The sequence below is a fragment of the Salmo salar genome, chromosome 26, assembly GCF_965601325.2.
Source record: "Salmo salar chromosome 26, fSalSal1, whole genome shotgun sequence".
Taxonomy (NCBI): Eukaryota; Metazoa; Chordata; class Actinopteri; order Salmoniformes; family Salmonidae; genus Salmo; species Salmo salar.
The window spans coordinates 41431976-41452500 of record NC_138316.1 but is presented as its reverse complement, the minus strand read 5'-3'; the positions used below and the strand labels follow the sequence as shown (position 1 = coordinate 41452500).

At 45.6% G+C, this 20525-nt stretch overlaps 1 protein-coding gene across 1 annotated transcript in view; it reads left to right on the top strand.

The window, feature by feature from the left end:
• myo9aa (myosin IXAa) overlaps window positions 1-20525 on the top strand; it is a 202080-nt gene that overhangs the window by 92186 nt on the left and 89369 nt on the right. Inside the window, 4 exon segments of the mRNA XM_082969734.1 lie at window positions 379-432; window positions 8100-8197; window positions 8639-8765; window positions 10562-10651. Of these exon segments, the coding sequence (XP_082825860.1) occupies window positions 379-432; window positions 8100-8197; window positions 8639-8765; window positions 10562-10651 (369 nt within the window).

Here is a 20525-nt window from a genome sequence, read left to right as displayed (position 1 = left end):
CTGTATGTATGGTGTCAGAATTAAAGCATGTTTCATCCCCATCGGTTTCTCACCATGTGTTCTATGTCCCATGCTTCTGTCTGTGTGTTTGTGTGCATTGAGAGTGTGTGTCTGTGTGCTTTAAGAGTGTGTTTTTGTGTGCATTGAGAGAGTGTGTGTGTGTGTTTTTGTGTGCATTTGAGAGAGTGTGTGTGTGTTGACACTGAGTGTGTGTTTGTAGGACGGGCCCCAACGCGAGGTCTAAATATGACTTCATTCCCTCTACTAACTGCATGTCCCTTCCAGTTCCATGTGTATAGTGTGTGTGTGTGTTGTGTATGGAATGCTGTGCTGCCTAACCCTAACCCCCATCTACTCTACCTTTTTAACCCTCTCCAGATGACAAAGAAAGTCCTGAGACTGCACTGGGAGAATTACTATGAGAGCGAAGCGGTCAGTATACATCTCTCTGGACGAGACTGTGTTGCGTGTTCACCAATCACCTGGAGGAGTTTTGGTTATCAAAACTAATAATCACTGGCTTCTCCCTCACAACTACATAGTCCTCACAAGCTCGTGTTCCCCTGTCACATTCTGTGCACTACCACACGCCTTTCTCCTTGCTTTTCCCTTTTGTTGTTGTTCTTCCTGGTTTGGGTTGTGTCCACTTCCTCAGTTGTGTGTAGCCTGTCCCAGTCTCTTTTCCTTCGATCTCTGTTCTGATCTTCTGGTTGGCTTATTTGGTCGTTGACTAGATTGATTTGATGGAAACATCGTCTAGTTTGGCTTATTTGGTTGTTGACTAGATTGATTGATTGATTAGATGGAAAGATCTTGTGGTTGGCTTATTTGGTCGTTGACTAGATTGATTAGATGGAAACATATTCTGATTGGCTTATTTGGTTGTTGACTTGATTGATTGATTGATTGATTAGATGGAAAGATCTTGTGGTTGGCTTATTTGGTCGTTGACTAGATTGATTAGATGGAAACATATTCTGATTGGCTTATTTGGTCATTGACTAGATTGATTGATTAGATGGAAAGATCTTGTGGTTGGCTTATTTGGTCATTGACTAGATGGAAGGATAGTCTTTAAGGGAGTTTACATACTGCACTGTATGTGGATATATACTGTAAACCAGGGGCCTCCAACCTCAGTCCTGGAGAGATACTGTGTATGCAGGCTTTTGCTCTAGACCAGCTCTAACACACCTGACTCAGCAAGACGTGGTTCAGATGGAAGACCAGCTCTAACACACCTGACTCAGCAAGACGTGGTTCAGATGGAAGACCAGCTCTAACACACCTGACTCAGCAAGATGTGGTTCAGATGGAAGACCAGCTCTAACACACCTGACTCAGCAAGATGTGGTTCAGATGGAAGACCAGCTCTAACACACCTGACTCAGCAATGATGTGGTTCAGATGGAAGACCAGCTCTAACACACCTGACTCAGCAAGATGTGGTTCAGATGGAAGACCAGCTCTAACACACCTGACTCAGCAAGACGTGGTTCAGATGGAAGACCAGCTCTAACACACCTGACTCAGCAAGACGTGGTTCAGATGGAAGACCAGCTCTAACACACCTGACTCAGCAAGACGTGGTTCAGATGGAAGACCAGCTCTAACACACCTGACTCAGCAAGACGTGGTTCAGATGGAAGACCAGCTCTAACACACCTGACTCAGCAAGATGTGGTTCAGATGGAAGACCAGCTCTAACACACCTGACTCAGCAAGATGTGGTTCAGATGGAAGACCATGAATAGTTCATGATTTAAAACAGGTGTCTTGGTGCTGGGCTGGACAGTCAGTATCTCCTGTACTGGGAGTTGGAAACCCCTTATCTATGCCTACTGTACCCACCTTAGTGAGGACGCTACTAGTACAGTATGTCTACAACACACCACACACACACTGGTACCCTGGGTCACCACTCACTCAGCCATGAACTAGTGTTAATATTAATACAGGGAACCTGAAGTATCCTGGTCAGAATCTGCCAACAAACACTTTGGGCAGATTGAATGAGAGCATGGCGATAAGCAGCCGTCCAAACATTCCCCTGTTTGGCCCGGTACTTGTTGACATAGCCTCGCAGTAGCTGACCCGTGAACCCCCCCCCCCCCCCCCCCGGTGTGTGTGTGTGTCACAGGCGGCCGGTGGCACCTTAATTACGGAGGAGTGGCTCATAGTGATGGCTGGAATGGAGTAAATGGAATGTTATCGAACACATCACACACCTGGTTTCCATTTATTCCAGACATTATGAGCCCGTACTCCCCTCAGCAGCCTCCTATTCTGTGTGTGTGTGTCGTGCATCCAGGGAGCAGGCTCACATGGACAGTCGTTTGTTCAGAGCTTTCCTGCTCTTGACCACAATAGGATTGATGACTTGTGAACTTTTGACCCTTTGACACTAATCAGAAGGCAGTGGAACATGGAGGGGGAGCTCTATTCAAATGATTGTGTCAGTGTGTGGCCTACTACCTGGGCACAGACAGACACTGACTCTCAACCACACACACACACACACACACACCACACACACACACACACACACTCTCAACCACAAGGGAGGATCACCTTCTGTGGGGCTATATCAACAAGTTTCCATTTTGAGCCAGCAAGCCTCTCATGTTAGCAGATGGATAAATAGTCATCCTGAGCAGTCGATGACCAATACAGCCTGGCTACAGGTGTCTGAGTTGGGGTGTGCTGATACAGCCTGGCTACAGGTGTCTGAGTTGGGGTGTGCTGATACCGCCTGGCTACAGGTGTCTGAGTTGGGGTGTGCTGATACAGCCTGGCTACAGGTGTCTCAGTTGGGGTGTGCTGATACAGCCTGGCTACAGGTGTCTGAGTTGGGGTGTGCTGATACCGCCTGGCTACAGGTGTCTGAGTTGGGGTGTGCTGATACAGCCTGGCTACAGGTGTCTGAGTTGGGGTGTGCTGATACAGCCTGGCTACAGGTGTCTGAGTTGGGGTGTGCTGATACCGCCTGGCTACAGGTGTCTGAGTTGGGGTGTGCTGATACAGCCTGGCTACAGGTGTCTGAGTTGGGGTGTGCTGATACAGCCTGGCTACAGGTGTCTGAGTTGGGGTGTGCTGATACAGCCTGGCTACAGGTGTCTCAGTTGGGGTGTGCTGATACAGCCTGGCTACAGGTGTCTGAGTTGGGGTGTGCTGATACAGCCTGGCTACAGGTGTCTGAGTTGGGGTGTGCTGATACAGCCTGGCTACAGGTGTCTCAGTTGGGGTGTGCTGATACAGCCTGGCTACAGGTGTCTGAGTTGGGGTGTGCTGATACAGCCTGGCTACAGGTGTCTGAGTTGGGGTGTGCTGATTGATATAGTGATGGGTGTTCTGGTTGTCTGTGAATGGCATGCTCACCATATACATATTCCATAGCCTTGAATCAGTGTAGTGCTTCACCAATCATCTCATCGATCACAATACATGCAAAGACATTTCCCCCAATGTCTCCAGGTATGTGTTTGTATTTTTGTGTTGATGTGCACATCTGCAACATGGGGACAGGAAAGGCTACTACTTTGTTACAGGAAACTGGCTCTGGGGGATGTTGAACACTGAATTATTATCTACTATCTTGTCATTAAAGAAAGGGAAGTCAAATAATGTACAAGATACCACTGAAAGAATTTGTACTTTTGCAGTATTGGAATATTACGGCTCTATATACATAGTAGTACATTATGATCATTGTCTAATGATAGTTCTATTGTATTAGTATTGTAATATACTGTGTATCAAAGACACAGTCGTTCATTGTTTTCCTACCCTTCACTGACATTGTGGAATTCTAGAGGAGTGTGAGCTATGCAATGCATGAAGTGTCTATAAAACAGATTTGCCAATCTGGAAATATACCTTTCATTTCCCCCGTAGCATGTATGTGTGTGTGTGTGTGTGTGATAAACAGCTCTGTAGCGTGTGGTGTGTTTCTATTCCTCTGGAGAGGAGAGGTGTGTCTTCCTCTGGAGGGGATGCCATTTCCTTACCACCTTACCATTTCCTTACATTCTGCCCTCCTGGAGTTGTAAGCAGTCATACCATCTGATTCAAACTCTCATCCACCAAGGGTCACCTCAAAGCCAAAGTTATTCAGATGTTTTCACTCCTCAAAGTACTCTAACTGTATGTTCCATGATGAGTCCAAAAATACCATCTGTTGTGTACAGTAGATCCCACTATAACTCAAGACCTGATGACAGGGAAGGATAGGTACCATCTTATGTAATCATTTCAGTTGCTGCTTATCTTTCTCATTTCACTATCACCTTAAAGCAGGGGTGGGAACTCCAGTCCTCCAGGGCCTGATTGGTGTCACTCTTCTTCTTCTCCCTGGCAAACACAGCTGATTAATCACATGGCATTCTAAACTGAAGATCATGATTAGGTGATTATTGGAGACAGGTGTGTTAGCTGGGGCAAAACTGTGACACCAATCAGGCCCTCGAGGACTGGAATTGCCCACCCCTGCCTTAAAGGGATACTTGGGGATTTTGGCAATGAGGCTCTTTATCTATACTGAACAAAATATAAACGCAACATGCAACAATTTCAAAGATTTGACTGTTACAGTTCATATAAGGAAATCAGTCAATTTAAATAATTTCATTAGGCCCTAATCTATGTATTTCACATGACTGGGAATACAGATATGCATCTGTTGGTCACAGATACCTTAAAAAAAGATAGTGGCGTGGATCAGAAAACCAGTCAGTATCTGGTGTGACCACCATTTGCCTCATGCAGCGTGACACATCTCCTTCACATAGAGTTGATCAGGCTGTTGGTTGTGGCCTGTGGAATGTTGTCCCAGTCCTTTTCAATGGCTGTGTGAAGTTTCTGGATATTGGCTGGACTTGGAACACGCTGTCGTACACATCGATCCAGAGCATCCCAAACATGCTCAATGTGTGACATGTCTGGTGAGTATGCAGGCCATGGAAGAACTGGGTCATTTTCAGCTTCCAGGAATTGTGTACAGATCCTTGCGACATGGGACCTTGCATTATCACGCTGAAACATGAGGTGATGGTGGCGGATGAATGGCACGACAATGGGCCTCAGGATCTCGTCACGGTATCTGTCTTTTCAAATTGCCATCGATAAAATGCAATTGTGTTCGTTCTCCGTAGCTCATGCCTGCCCATACCATAACCCCACCGCCACCATGGGGCACTCTGTTCATAGCGTTGACGTCAGCAAAACACTTACACGTGGTCTGTGGTTGTGAGGCCGATTGGCCATACTGCCAAATTCTCTAAAACAACGTTTGAGGTGGCTTATGGTAGAGAAATGAACGTTAAAATCTCTGGAAACAGCTCTGGTGGGACTTTCCTGCAGTCAGCATGCAAATTGCATGCTTCCGCAGATGAACTTGTGGATACCATTTAAAAAAAATTGCTAGCATGCTAGCAGAACTTTTTGATACCATTCTTATTTCTCTGCTAGCATTGCACTATCGCTAGATAGCATCATCTCGTGCAACTACCTTTAACTTCCTTCATACTGGACACAGAGACATAAAAATGGTATCCACTTGGTCATCTGACTCTGGGGAAGTAATAAAGGGCCTCATTGCCAAAACCCCGAAGTATCCCTTTAACATGATGCAATTTAGCTGCTATCATAACTCTTCTGTATGTTGGCCAATGGACAAACAAATGAATGACACAGCTACATGTGGCTTTATACTGTACAACCTTATTCAATCATGCCCATTTTACAATACAGTGCACCATGTCTCAGTATTTAATACCAATCATAGTTCAGTCAGGACAGATTCTATAGTCTTGAGAACAGGTTGTCATTACTGTCCTTTGAATGTAATCATGGAGTTGGATGCCCTAGTTGATGTAACTCTGGGACTGAAGCCAGGTGAATTAAACCTGTTAAAGAGAACATGCTGCCTTCAGGGCGACACACCACAGGTGTGTGTGTGTGTGTGTGTGTGTGTGTGTGTGTGTGTGTGTGTGTGTGTGTGTGTGTGTGTGTGTGTGTGTGTGCACCTCATTAGAAGCCTCATTGTATCCCTTATTGTACCTGGATACCCAAACTCTCCTCTTCCATATTGTTTTCTCTCCACAGCCTTCTTTTCAGCACTTACCCCAGCAGACCCTGTAAAGGCACTTACCCCTGCAGACCCTGTAAAGGCACTTACCCCTGCAGACCCTGTAAAGGCACTTACCCCTGTAAAGGCACTTACCCCTGCAGACCCTGTAAAGGCACTTACCCCTGTAAAGGCACTTACCCCTGCAGACCCTGTAAAGGCACTTACCCCAGCAGACCCTGTAAAGGCACTTACCCCTGCAGACCCTGTAAAGGCACTTTCCCCTGCAGACCCTGTAAAGGCACTTACCCCAGCAGACCCTGTAAAGGCATTTTCCCCTGCAGACCCTGTAAAGGCACTTACCCCTGCAGACCCTGTAAAGGCACTTACCCCAGCAGACCCTGTAAAGGCACTTAGTCCTGCAGACCCTGTAAAGGCACTTACCCCAGCAGACCCTGTAAAGGCACTTACCCCTGCAGACCCTGTAAAGGCACTTACCCCTGCAGACCCTGTAAAGGCACTTACCCCTGCAGACCCTGTAAAGGCACTTACCCCTGCAGACCCTGTAAAGGCACTTACCCCTGCAGACCCTGTAAAGGCACTTACCCCTGCAGACCCTGTAAAGGCACTTACCCCTGCAGACCCTGTAAAGGCACTTTCCCCTGCAGACCCTGTAAAGGCACTTACCCCTGCAGACCCTGTAAAGGCACTTAGCCCTGCAGACCCTGTAAAGGCACTTTCCCCTGCAGACCCTGTAAAGGCATTTTCCCCTGCAGACCCTGTAAAGGCACTTTCCCCTGCAGACCCTGTAAAGGCACTTTCCCCTGCAGACCCTGTAAAGGCACTTTCCCCTGCAGACCCTGTAAAGGCACTTACCCCTGCAGACCCTGTAAAGGCACTTTCCCCTGCAGACCCTGTAAAGGCACTTTCCCCTGCAGACCCTGTAAAGGCACTTACCCCTGCAGACCCTGTAAAGGCACTTACCCCAGCAGACCCTGTAAAGGCACTTTCCCCTGCAGACCCTGTAAAGGCATTTTCCCCTGCAGACCCTGTAAAGGCACTTACCCCTGCAGACCCTGTAAAGGCACTTAGTCCCCTGCAGACCCTGTAAAGGCACTTTCCCCTGCAGACCCTGTAAAGGCACTTTCCCCTGCAGACCCTGTAAAGGCACTTTCCCCTGCAGACCCTGTAAAGGCACTTACCCCTGCAGACCCTGTAAAGGCATTTTCCCCTGCAGACCCTGTAAAGGCACTTTCCCCTGCAGACCCTGTAAAGGCACTTTCCCCTGCAGACCCTGTAAAGGCATTTTCCCCTGCAGACCCTGTAAAGGCACTTACCCCTGCAGACCCTGTAAAGGCACTTTCCCCTGCAGACCCTGTAAAGGCATTTTCCCCTGCAGACCCTGTAAAGGCACTTTCCCCTGCAGACCCTGTAAAGGCACTTTCCCCTGCAGACCCTGTAAAGGCATTTTCCCCTGCAGACCCTGTAAAGGTGGTCATAAATTGCTACTCCTCTTATTGCCTTTGCCAGCATGCCAAATTTCCCCTGAAAGTTTAGCAGAAAAAGCCAGCTGAATTTTCCACTGCATGAGCAGAACACGCATATGCTGTCGTTCACCAGCCCCCTAATATCTGACCAGAAATGCATCTCTGTCTCTGGTTTGTTAGACCAAACTTCCTTATGACATGCTCTTATAAGTCACTCAGCTTGTCTCTGTGTCATGCCACTGATCTGTCTTAGGAGAAGCCTGTCACAAAAAGTAATCTTCACTTCTTGGGTGGACATTTTCTCTTACGTTAGTCGCTGGTACAGTATGTAGTGTTGGTGATGGCACAGTACTGGCTAGTACAGCACCTACTGTATCAGCTCTGCTGAGCACACTGGGCTGACTTACTGTCGCACTGATTTTGTGCTACAGTTGCAGTGTTGTTTGAGCCAAAATGGCTACCATGTGGTAGGCCATTATGTTGTAAAGTCAAAATGGCTGCCATATGGACACTGATAACACTTGGTCTCCTGTCATTGGCCCATGCAGGACTGCTTCACAGTGGAAGGGGAGGACCTGAAGCACGACTTTGAGAGACTGCAGCTGGCCATGGAGATGGTTGGATTCCTGCCTGCCACGCGCAAACAGTGAGCACACACACACACACACACACACACACACACACACACACACACACACACACACACACACACACACACTAAATCTCACCACTCGTACGCACACTGAAATTACAAACACAGGCAAAGGAATCATAGTCACAGGTAAATTACCAGGATACGCTGTCCAAAAGCTCTAACCAGTTTCTGTGTTGAAACGAGCCGTGTTTCTGTGTTGAAACGAGCCGTGTTTCTGTGTTGAAACGAGCCAGGTTTCTGTGTTGAAACGAGCCAGGTTTCTGCGTTGAAACGAGCCAGGTTTCTGCGTTGAAACGAGCCAGGTTTCTGCGTTGAAACGAGCCAGGTTTCTGCGTTGAAACGAGCCAGGTTTCTGCGGTGAAACGAGCCAGGTTTCTGCGGTGAAACGAGCCAGGTTTCTGCGGTGAAACATGCCTTGTTTCTGTCCCATAGGATCTTTTCTCTGTTGTCGGCCATTCTTCACCTGGGGAACATCCGCTACAAGAAGAAGACCTACCGAGATGACTCCATTGACATCTGCAATCCAGAAGTCCTACCTACTGTCTCAGAACTGTTAGAGGTGAGCCTGTTACTGTCTAAGAACTGTTAGAGGTGAGCCTGTTACTGTCTCAGAACTGTTAGAGGTGAGCCTGTTACTGTCTCAGAACTGTTAGAGGTGAGCCTGTTACTGTCTCAGAACTGTTAGAGGTGAGCCTGTTACTGTCTCAGAACTGTTAGAGGTGAGCCTGTTACTGTCTCAGAACTGTTAGAGGTGAGCCTGTTACTGTCTCAGAACTGTTAGAGGTGAGCCTGTTACTGTCTCAGAACTGTTAGAGGTGAGCCTGTTACTGTCTCAGAACTGTTAGAGGTGAGCCTGTTACTGTCTCAGAACTGTTAGAGGTGAGCCTGTTACTGTCTCAGAACTGTTAGAGGTAAGCGTGTTACTGTTGAAATGATTCCTTATTATGTTTACATTTGACATGTTAGTCATTTAGCAGATGCTCTTATCCAGATCCACTTACAGTTAATGCATTCATGTTAAGATGGCTAGGTGAGACAACCACATATCACAGCCATAGACCATTTCTTCTCAATAAAGGAGCTATCAACCAAGTCGGTGCTAGTAAGAAAATACACGTGTGAGTTTAAGTTCAAGAAAGGCAAGGCTTTATATAATTTTATTTTGAATTTTCTTGTTTTATAATGGATACAACAGAAGTTGATTGAATGAGACCTACGTAGTGTGGAAATCTATTCCTCAAATGTGTTCCCATCCACACAAGCACTTTGTTTCTCAGAGTCAGGATGTTTTAAGATGCATTTGCAGTGACATACTGTACTGTGCACAAGGCTTTTCAGTACCCAGCCACTCGGTGGAAAATGCAATTCCTCGGTCAGGAATTTGGTTTGCATGCAGCGTGTAATTACATAATTTCTAATTCTGTCATCCGTCTACAAATATTCTGTAGACACAACACTATTTCTCTCTCTCTGCCTCAGTTTATGAATGATCGTTTTTCCAGTGAACATGTGATGTGAAGGGGCAGAAGTCAGGACTTATAAGGGCAGATGTATTTTCAGAATCCTGATCCAACCATCGTTGAGGTTTGCAGGAAAGCAACAGGAGCAGCTAGTGGCTAAGGAACATGGCTTGTGCTCATGTGAAAGAACATATGTTCCCCAAATGGGTTGGGTCAGAGTCAGTCAAGCATCTAACAGATAAATGGAAATCCATTTAAAAATAATGTTAAAATTAGATAAATGAGATGTGTAATGATTTATACAGCTTACTTGTGATTTAAAATATGAGATGGTTTGTAATCAGTATTTAAGTACCTTCAGATAAAGTGTTGCTGTGATTCCTTCACTAGGGTTGCACAATTCCTGGAACTTTCAGTAAGTTCCCTGGCTTTCCCGATATCCCGTTTTGGAAGATAACCGGGAATGAGGAGGAAATAAAGCAGGAAATCCAGAATCTTACAACCAGGTTTTCTGTTAAACCAGGGAATTTATTGAACGTTCCAGGAATTGTGCAACCCTAGTTGGGACATAGTCTACATCCAAGAGAAGTGCACTGTGCTGGGACATGGCCTACACTCTGCCTCTTCTCCCCTTTAGTTACAGGATGTTAATTGGATAGTGCCGGCCGCTGGCCTTCTTGTGTCAATAACTAGGAATAAGTCTTTCTCATGACCGTGAGTGCCCTCCCCACTAAACATAGCAGGGCACATATCCACCCTCGTTACCTAAACATTTGGCTGAATGAAAGCTGTTGTAGGGCTTGGTGTGTGTACAGAAGAAGAATGGGCTTTGTGTTTCTGAAACAGAAATTGCTTTCAACTGTGAAATTAATTGTGGTCTCTTTTTTTTGTACAGGTCAAGGAGGAGATGCTATTTGAAGCCCTGACGACGAGGAAGACCATGACAGTGGGAGAGAGGCTGATCGTGCCCTACAAACTGGCTGAGGTGAGACCAAGTCAACAGCACAAACCTGAAACTCATCCCAAACGTTCTCAACCCTTAGTGCAACGAAGAGGCACGGTCAAATACTCCACCTTACCTCAAGACGTACCATTCCTCAACCCAATCCCAAAGTATTCTTGACAATTTGATCATCAAGACATATTGCATTATTCTGCATTGGTAAATGCTAAGGAATAGTAGGCACCCTGCCTATCTAAATAACGATATAGGGGAACACTAGGTCCCAGTCCCAGGGCAGGCTGTGAAGGAGCTGGAGTCAGAGCTGGTCTGTTTGTCAGTCTCCGTCGTCTGTCTGTCTGGTTGAGTCTGTCAGTCGGTCTGTCTGGTTGGGTGTGGAAAGTTGAGGGATCAGATTGATGTCTACAGTGGGGTAGGCCATAGCGGATGTCAGGGTCGTTAAAAGGGGTCTGCTCTGCAGGGCCAGCAGAACTCAAGCTACACACACACATGCGCACGCGTACACCACGTCTATAATTTTGACCTTGGAAACACTGAGTAGGGAGTGGGAAGTGGCTGTGTGTAGAGCTGTTAGTTCCACTGGCCCTACCGAGCAGACCCCCTTTAATGGGAGTGTGCTTGTAACCATGCAAACACCTACATATGGTTTTAAGTTCACCAAAAAAGTATCCTTGAAATGTGCATCTGCATTGCAAGTCAGCCTTACACCAAGCTACTGAAAAAAAGTAACTTTTGAGAAAGACTGCCACAGCTCTCATTCCAATGGCATAAGTTCCCTTTAGAGAGCTGCTTAGTTTGTTTACAGAAACCAGAGAGGGATTCTCTGAAAACAAACACACGCCACGGCCATGTAATGCAGACAAGACTCAGCTGAAGACTGACCAACAAGCTCACAAAGTGGAAATCAAAGGCCTATTCTTTTAAGTGTAATTCTAAAGTATAATTATTATTTTTAGTATAATTGCATATTATTTTTTGTTATTTACACCTACAGTATGTCCACATGTTGGATGGGTATTTTATCTAAATCTTTTCCACAATGTCGATCCTTTTCTACCTCCCCAACTAGCATGTGGCTATGCCATATCACAGCATACAACAAACACTTTATCAACCGTATTATCCAAAACACAGCTACGCCCTCATTCCAGCTGTTTAGGAGCCCTTTTATATGAACAAACAGTGCTGATTGTTCTGGCAGCTCTTTGGGTGGTCTGTTCTGTAAACATTGTTGTAACGGTTGCAACAGTGAACTTTTACTCATTCACCCTATAGTCTCAACTGGTATTTTACTACTTGGAAACTCAAGTACCATGGATTTTTTTCTTCTCTCTAATTGTGACTCACCACCTGGATTCGGTCTTATGGAGCAACATTTGAAATTGTGTTTTTTACATTAGATAAAAGTACTCAGAGCTACAAAATGGTATATCATGAACTGCATTTGAGGAACAATGGGAAAGTAATTCTGCTTTGAAAGTTGATGAACTTTCGTCGCAGAGCATCGTTCACACGCTCTTAAGCTTTTGCCCCACCCATCTCGTTTTGTTCTCGGAGCGCATACTTGACGCTCTGGCCGATGATTTGTTTAGCTATGGATAACATGAAAACAGCCTAACCAGCTCTGCTGGCAACAATTTCATTACGCTTTTTTGCAGACGTTTACTGACACCGGCCATATTCAACGGGTGTTGTACACACGTCACGCAACGTTAGCTAACGAGTCAGTCAGCTAACGTTAGCTAGTTAAACCACAGTGAACAGTGCCAACAATACCACAGTGCTGGGAGCTAACCAACCAGGTTCAATGTTAGCTAGCTAACATTAGGCTCTAACTAGAAAAGCAAATGGCTCTGGGATACGGATAATAACGTCAGCTAGGAATCCAGCCAGCTAGCTAACAGTAGCTTGAAATGAAACCACTTTCTGTCAAAATTAGAAATGTGTAAAATCTGAAAATGTAGCTAGCTATCTTACCTGTATACATCATCATGCATGATGGATGCGTCTCCCTGTCAGGATTGCCATGCCACGGTTGCCCTTAGTTTGAAGATGTAATCCGGAGACATGTTTTCTCCATCTCTTTAGCTATCATAATTCCATTGATTTCAAAACTTGATCCTCCAGGAGGTGGAGAGAAACACTTATGCAGCTCCACTACACAATACATTTAAAAAAAAGCCGCGTTCAACAGGATTACCAACACAGAATGGCGAGCTCAAATAGACAGAAGCCTTCTATATGGCAGACCAATCCAAACTCATCTCTTGGCACTTCCACCCTACTCATTATCTCAGCCAATTATTTCAACTTCTGTGGTTTAACCAACAAGGCTCGTAATTTAACAATTGTATTCATATTTACAGATGGCATACAAGTGTGTTATTAAGGCACCTGAAAGTTCACATGTTCGAGAAGGCATTTCTGCCAAAAAATGCATTTAAGAAAAAATTAATTTACGTTCAAGCGGCTCTCCTGTGAAGTCGTGACTTGCGACATACACCTCGTTTCCTGGATCGGGTTTTATCCATTTTGTTATTGAGATATTTAAAAGATTGATGCTCACCGGAATGTTCTGAATACAACTTCCTTCAAATAATGAAAAGGCCTCTCACTTTTGAAGACTCTTGCAAGCAATATAAATAGCATTTTGTATGATCTTTGGGAGTTGCTAGGCAGATCTTTTTGTAGTCGCTAAAAATAAAGTAGTAAATTATGTAAAAGACAGTCATTTCAACTTTTGCTGGACCGTTGTATAATGGCATGTTTTGAGCAACAGTAGACATCTGAAGCTCTGCAGGCACTTACACTGGAAATGTACTATACTAACTTCCCACACAATTGGGTCACATTTTTGTGTGTGGTAAATCTATCTCACCTTGTTGATTAATGGACATTCAGGCATGGCAACAGAAAATGACAAACAGCCCTCCACTGTCTGTAATGGTATGAATTAATGACTCCTAATAATTATTATTATTTATTACATTTGTAAAACACTTTTTTCATTATATAGAATAATCTTGAAGTACATTAAATAATAAATAAAAACCAAATACGAAAAAAATTGGCACAACAAGACAGGATAACTGACACAAGGAACAAAGCTGACACTACAAGGGACAAGGAACCCAGCTAACACTACAAGGGACAAGGAACCCAGCTGACACTACAAGGGACAAGGAACCCAGCTAACACTACAAGGGACAAGGAACCCAGCTGACACTACAAGGGACAAGGAACCCAGCTAACACTACAAGGGACAAGGAACCCAGCTGACACTACAAGGGACAAGGAACCCAGCTGACACTACAAGGGACAAGGAACCCAGCTGACACTACAAGGGACAAGGAACCCAGCTGACACTACAAGGGACAAGGAACCCAGCTGACACTACAAGGGACAAGGAACCCAGCTAACACTACAAGGGACAAGGAACCCAGCTGACACTACAAGGGACAAGGAACCCAGCTAACACTACAAGGGACAAGGAACCCAGCTGACACTACAAGGGACAAGGAACCCAGCTGACACTACAAGGGACAAGGAACCCAGCTGACACTACAAGGGACAAGGAACCCAGCTGACACTACAAGGGACAAGGAACCCAGCTGACACTACAAGGGACAAGGAACCCAGCTGACACTACAAGGGACAAGGAACCCAGCTGACACTACAAGGGACAAGGAACCCAGCTGACACTACAAGGGACAAGGAACCCAGCTGACACTACAAGGGACAAGGAACCCAGCTGACACTACAAGGGACAAGGAACCCAGCTAACACTACAAGGAACCCAGCTAACACTACAAGGGACAAGGAACCCAGCTGACACTACAAGGGACAAGGAACCCAGCTGACACTACAAGGGACAAGGAACCCAGCTAACACTACAAGGGACAAGGAACCCAGCTGACACTACAAGGAACCCAGCTAACACTACAAGGGACAAGGAACCCAGCTAACACTACAAGGGACAAGGAACCAAGCTAACACTACAAGGGACAAGGAACCCAGCTGACACTACAAGGGACAAGGAACCCAGCTAACACTACAAGGGACAAGGAACCCAGCTGACACTACAAGGGACAAGGAACCCAGCTGACACTACAAGGGACCCAGCTGACACTACAAGGGACCCAGCTGACACTACAAGGAACCCAGCTGACACTACAAGGAACCCAGCTGACACTACAAGGAACCCAGCTGACACTACAAGGAACCCAGCTGACACTACAAGGAACCCAGCTGACACTACAAGGAACCCAGCTGACACTACAAGGAACCCAGCTGACACTACAAGGGACAAGGAACCCAGCTGACACTACAAGGGACAAGGAACCCAGCTGACACTACAAGGGACAAGGACACCAAGGAACCCAGCTATCAACAGAAAGCCTTCCTAAAGAGAAACTTGGTTATGTTATTAAAACTTATGTTGCATGTTTCGTGTCTATAGTCGATATACTGTAGTCAATTGTGAAATTGAAGGTTTTCCACATCGTACTTAGATCAGAAATACTTTTGTGTGAAAACGTCCTTTAGTACTTTGCTATTACACCATCTCTCTCACTCTATTTCCATTTCCATGTAAAATACATTGTCTCATTCCTTGACACCTCTATGCTATCAGCTGCCTATCCTCAAAGGGGTAATGTTTTCATTGGTGTCTGTTCTACAGTAGATTGGATTGGTATTGCCTCTGTCACTCTGATGGTCATTAGGCAGACTAATGTCATTAATCATGACCAGGAGAGGTGCTGCTGGGACGTAATACAGGGTGCCAGCCCAGGACTTGCCTCCTGTGGCCACTTGCTGAAGCCCCATTGCCACGCCATGAGTCACAATGCTGTGCTTGAAAGATATTAACAAGACTAGGAGTGCTGATCTAGGATCAGGTCCCCCCTGTCCATGTAATCATATTCATTCTGATCAAAACGGCAACACTGATCCTAGACCAGCACTCCAACTCTAAGACACTTTATGAATATGGCCCTGCTCACGGGTCTCCTGGGTCATGTTCTTTAGGCACGTGAAACGGGGAGGGCACTACCTGAGTGTATCTAATAACAACTTTTGTGTTTTCATTTCGGAGTTGGACATAAGACGGGGACTGAGGACTGACGGGGACGGAGGACTGACGGGGACGGAGGACTGACGGGGACGGAGGACTGACGGGATGTGACGGGGACAGAGGACTGGGAACACGACTCTAGTCTTTGTCATATGTCTAATATTCATCCATGTTACTAAACTCAGCAAAAAAATAAACATCCTCTCACTGTCAACTGCATTTATTTTCAGCAAACGTAACGTGTAAATATTTCTATGAACATAACAAGATTCTAAATCAAATCAAATCAAATGTATTTATATAGCCCTTCGTACATCAGCTGATATCTCAAAGTGCTGTACAGAAACCCAGCCTAAAACCCCAAACAGCAAGCAATGCATGTGAAAGAAGCACAGTGGCTAGGAAAAACTCACTATGAAAAACTCCCTAGAAAGGCCAAAAACCTAATGGAATAGTGTTTCCCTGAACAAAGGGGGAGTCAAAATCAAAAGTAACAGTCAGTATCTGGTGTGGCCACCAGCTGCATTAAGTACTGCAGTGCATCTCCTCCTCATGGACTATACCAGATTTGCCAGTTCTTACTGTGAGATGTTACCCCACTCTTCCACCAAGGCACCTGCAAGTTCCCAGACATTTCTGGGGGGAATGGCCCTAGCCCTCACCCTCCGATCCAACAGGTCCCAGACGTGCTCAATGGAAAGGAGATCCGGGCTCTTCGCTGGCCATGGCAGAACACTGGCATTCCTGTCTTGCAGGAAATCACGCACAGAACGAGCAGTATGGCTGGTCATGTCAGGATGAGCCTGCGGGAAGGGTACCACATGAGGGAGGAGGATGTCTTCCCTGTTCCGCACAGCATTGAGATTGCCTGCAATGACAACAAGCTCAGTCCAATGATGCTGTGACACACCGCCCCAGAACATGACGGACCCTCCACCTCCAAATCGATTCCGCTCCAGAGTACAGGCCTCGGTGTAACGCTCATTCCTTTGACGATAAACACGAATCCGACCATCACCCCTGATGAGACAAAACCGCGACTCGTCAGTGAAGAGCACTTTTTGCCAGTCCTGTCTGGTCCAGCGACGGTGGGTTTGTGCCCATAGGCGACGTTGTTGCTGGTGATGTCTGGTGAGGACCTACCTTACAACAGGCCTACAAGCCCTCAGTCCAGCCTCTCTCTCAGCCTATTGCGGACAGTCTGAGCACTGATGGAGGGATGGTGCGTTCCTGGTGTAACTCAGGCAGTTGTTGTTGCCATCCTGTACCTGTCCTGCAGGTGTGATGTTTGGATGTACCGATCCTGTGCAGGTGTTGTTACACATGGTCTGCCACTGCGATCAGCTCTCCGTCCTGTCTCCCTGCAGCGCTGTCTTAGGCGTCTCACAGTACAGACATTGCAATTTATTGCCCTGGCCACATCTGCAGTCCTCATGCCTCCTTGCAGCATGCCTAAGGCACGTTCACGCAGATGAGCAGGGACCCTGGGCATCTTTCTTTTGGTGTTTTTCAGAGTCAGTAGAAAGGCCTCTTTAGTGTCCTAAGTTTTCATAACTGTGATCTTAATTGCCTACCGACCGTTCCACAGGTGCATGTTCATGAATTGTTTATGGTTCATTGAACAAGCATGGGAAGCAGTGTTTAAACCCTTTACAATGAAGATCTGTGAAATTATTTGGATTTTACGAATTACCTTTGAAAGACAGGGTCCTGGAGAAAGGGACATTTCTGTTTTTGCTGAGTTTACTTCCATCAGACTCTTCCATCAGACAATGGAATCAACTTCACTTGTGTGGATTTCCTGCTTTATTTATACAATGTTCCAAACATCTGGGCCCCATCGGGTTTGGCTTCAAACAAATAACTAATAAACATCTAGAAATCAAGATGGATTTGTTGCTTGTTTTTCTACCTTGCAATCAAGGCTAAATCTCTTCCAAAAATATAAAACCAAAATATAAAATGCCACATGCAACAATTTTCAAGGAAATCGGCCACCTCCAACGTCGTTTTTAGAGAATTTGGCAGTACCATATGTAACCACGCCAGCCCAGGACCTCCACATCCGGCTTCTTCACCTGCGGGATCTTCTGAGACCAGCCACCTAGACAGCTGATGAAACCGAGGAGTATTTTGGTCTGTAATAAAGCCCTTTTGTCGGGAAAAACCTATTCTGATCGGCGGGGTCTGGCTCCCCCAGTGGGTGGGCCTTGCTCCCAAGTGGGTGGGCCTAATCCGTAGATTAGGGCCTAATGAATTTATTTCACTTGATCTGATTTCTTTACAGTGAACTGTAACTCAGTAAAATTGTTGTAATTGTTGCATGTGCAGTTTTATATTTTTGTTCAGTATATATTGGAAGAGATTTAGCCTTGTTTGATTGCAAGGTAGAAAAACAAGCAGCAAATCCATCTTGATTTCTAGATGTTTATTAGTTATTTGTTTGAAGCCAAACCCGATGGGGCCCAGATGTTTGGAACATTGTATAATTAAAGCAGGAAATCCACACAAGTGAAGTTGATTCCATTGTCTGATGGAAGTGTTTAGGGTATTCCATGCGTATCTAACTGATCACCCATGGCACCAGGGCCTGTGTTCACAAAGTATCTCAGAGTAGGAGTGCTGATCTAGGATCAGTTTTGTCTTTTCGATCATAATAAATAAGAGGAGGTTCTGATCCCTGATCAGCACTGCTACTTTGAGAGGCTTTCTGAATATGGGCCCAGGTCTTTCACATTCAACATTTTTGAAGTAAGTAGTAACATGGATGAATAGCGAGGTGCAGTTGGTCCTTAGTAACATGGATGAATAGTGAGGTGCAGTATGTCAGTAGTAACATGGATGAATAGTGGGGTGCAGTAGGTCAGTAGTAACATGGATGAATAGTGGGGTGCAGTAGGTCAGTAGTAACATAGATTAATAGTGGGGTGCAGTAGGTCAGTAGTAACATGGATGAATAGTGGGGTGCAGTAGGTCAGTAGTAACATGGATAAATAGTGAGGTGCAGTAGGTCAGTAGTAACATGGATGAATAGTGGGGTGCAGTAGGTCAGTAGTAACGTGGATGAATAGTGGGGTGCAGTTGGTCCTTAGTAACATGGATGAATAGTGGGGTGCAGTAGGTCACTAGTAACATGGATGAATAGTGGGGTGCAGTAGGTCACTAGTAACATGGATGAATAGTGGGGTGCAGTAGGTCAGTAGTAACATGGATGAATAGTGGGGTGCAGTAGGTCAGTAGTAACATGGATGAATAGTGGGGTGCAGTAGGTCAGTAGTAACATGGATGAATAGTGGGGTGCAGTAGGTCAGTAGTAACATGGATGAATAGTGGGGTGCAGTAGGTCAGTAGTAACATGGATGAATAGTGATGTGCAGTAGGTCAGTAGTAACATGGATGAATAGTGATGTGCAGTAGGTCAGTAGTAACATGGATGAATAGTGAGGTGCAGTAGGTCAGTAGTAACATGGATGAATAGTGAGGTGCAGTAGGTCAGTAGTAACATGGATGAATAGTGAGGTGCAGTAGGTTAGTAGTAACATGGATGAATAGTGGGGTGCAGTAGGTCAGTAGTAACATGGATGAATAGTGGGGTGCAGTAGGTCAGTAGTAACATGGATGAATAGTGAGGTGCAGTAGGTCAGTAGTAACAGATGAATAGTGGGGTGCAGTAGGTCAGTAGTAACATGGATGAATAGTGAGGTGCAGTAGGTCACTAGTAACATGGATGAATAGTGAGGTGCAGTAGGTCACTAGTAACATGGATGAATAGTGAGGTGCAGTAGGTCAGTAGTAACATGGATGAATAGTGAGGTGCAGTAGGTCAGTAGTAACATGGATGAATAGTGGGGTGCAGTAGGTCAGTAGTAACATGGATGAATAGTGGGGTGCAGTAGGTCAGTAGTAACATGGATGAATAGTGGGGTGCAGTAGGTCAGTAGTAACATGGATGAATAGTGATGTGCAGTAGGTCAGTAGTAACATGGATGAATAGTGAGGTGCAGTAGGTCAGTAGTAACATGGATGAATAGTGAGGTGCAGTAGGTCAGTAGTAACATGGATGAATAGTGAGGTGCAGTAGGTTAGTAGTAACATGGATGAATAGTGGGGTGCAGTAGGTCAGTAGTAACATGGATGAATAGTGGGGTGCAGTAGGTCAGTAGTAACATGGATGAATAGTGGGGTGCAGTAGGTTAGTAGTAACATGGATGAATAGTGGGGTGCAGTAGGTCAGTAGTAACATGGATGAATAGTGGGGTGCAGTAGGTCAGTAGTAACATGGATGAATAGTGAGGTGCAGTAGGTCAGTAGTAACAGATGAATAGTGGGGTGCAGTAGGTCAGTAGTAACATGGATGAATAGTGAGGTGCAGTAGGTCACTAGTAACATGGATGAATAGTGAGGTGCAGTAGGTCACTAGTAACATGGATGAATAGTGAGGTGCAGTAGGTCAGTAGTAACATGGATGAATAGTGAGGTGCAGTAGGTCAGTAGTAACATGGATGAATAGTGGGGTGCAGTAGGTCAGTAGTAACATGGATGAATAGTGGGGTGCAGTAGGTCAGTAGTAACATGGATGAATAGTGGGGTGCAGTAGGTCAGTAGTAACATGGATGAATAGTGAGGTGCAGTAGGTCAGTAGTAACATGGATGAATAGTGAGGTGCAGTAGGTCAGTAGTAACATGGATGAATAGTGGGGTGCAGTAGGTCAGTAGTAACATGGATGAATAGTGAGGTGCAGTAGGTCACTAGTAACATGGATGAATAGTGAGGTGCAGTAGGTCAGTAGTAACATGGATGAATAGTGAGGTGCAGTAGGTCAC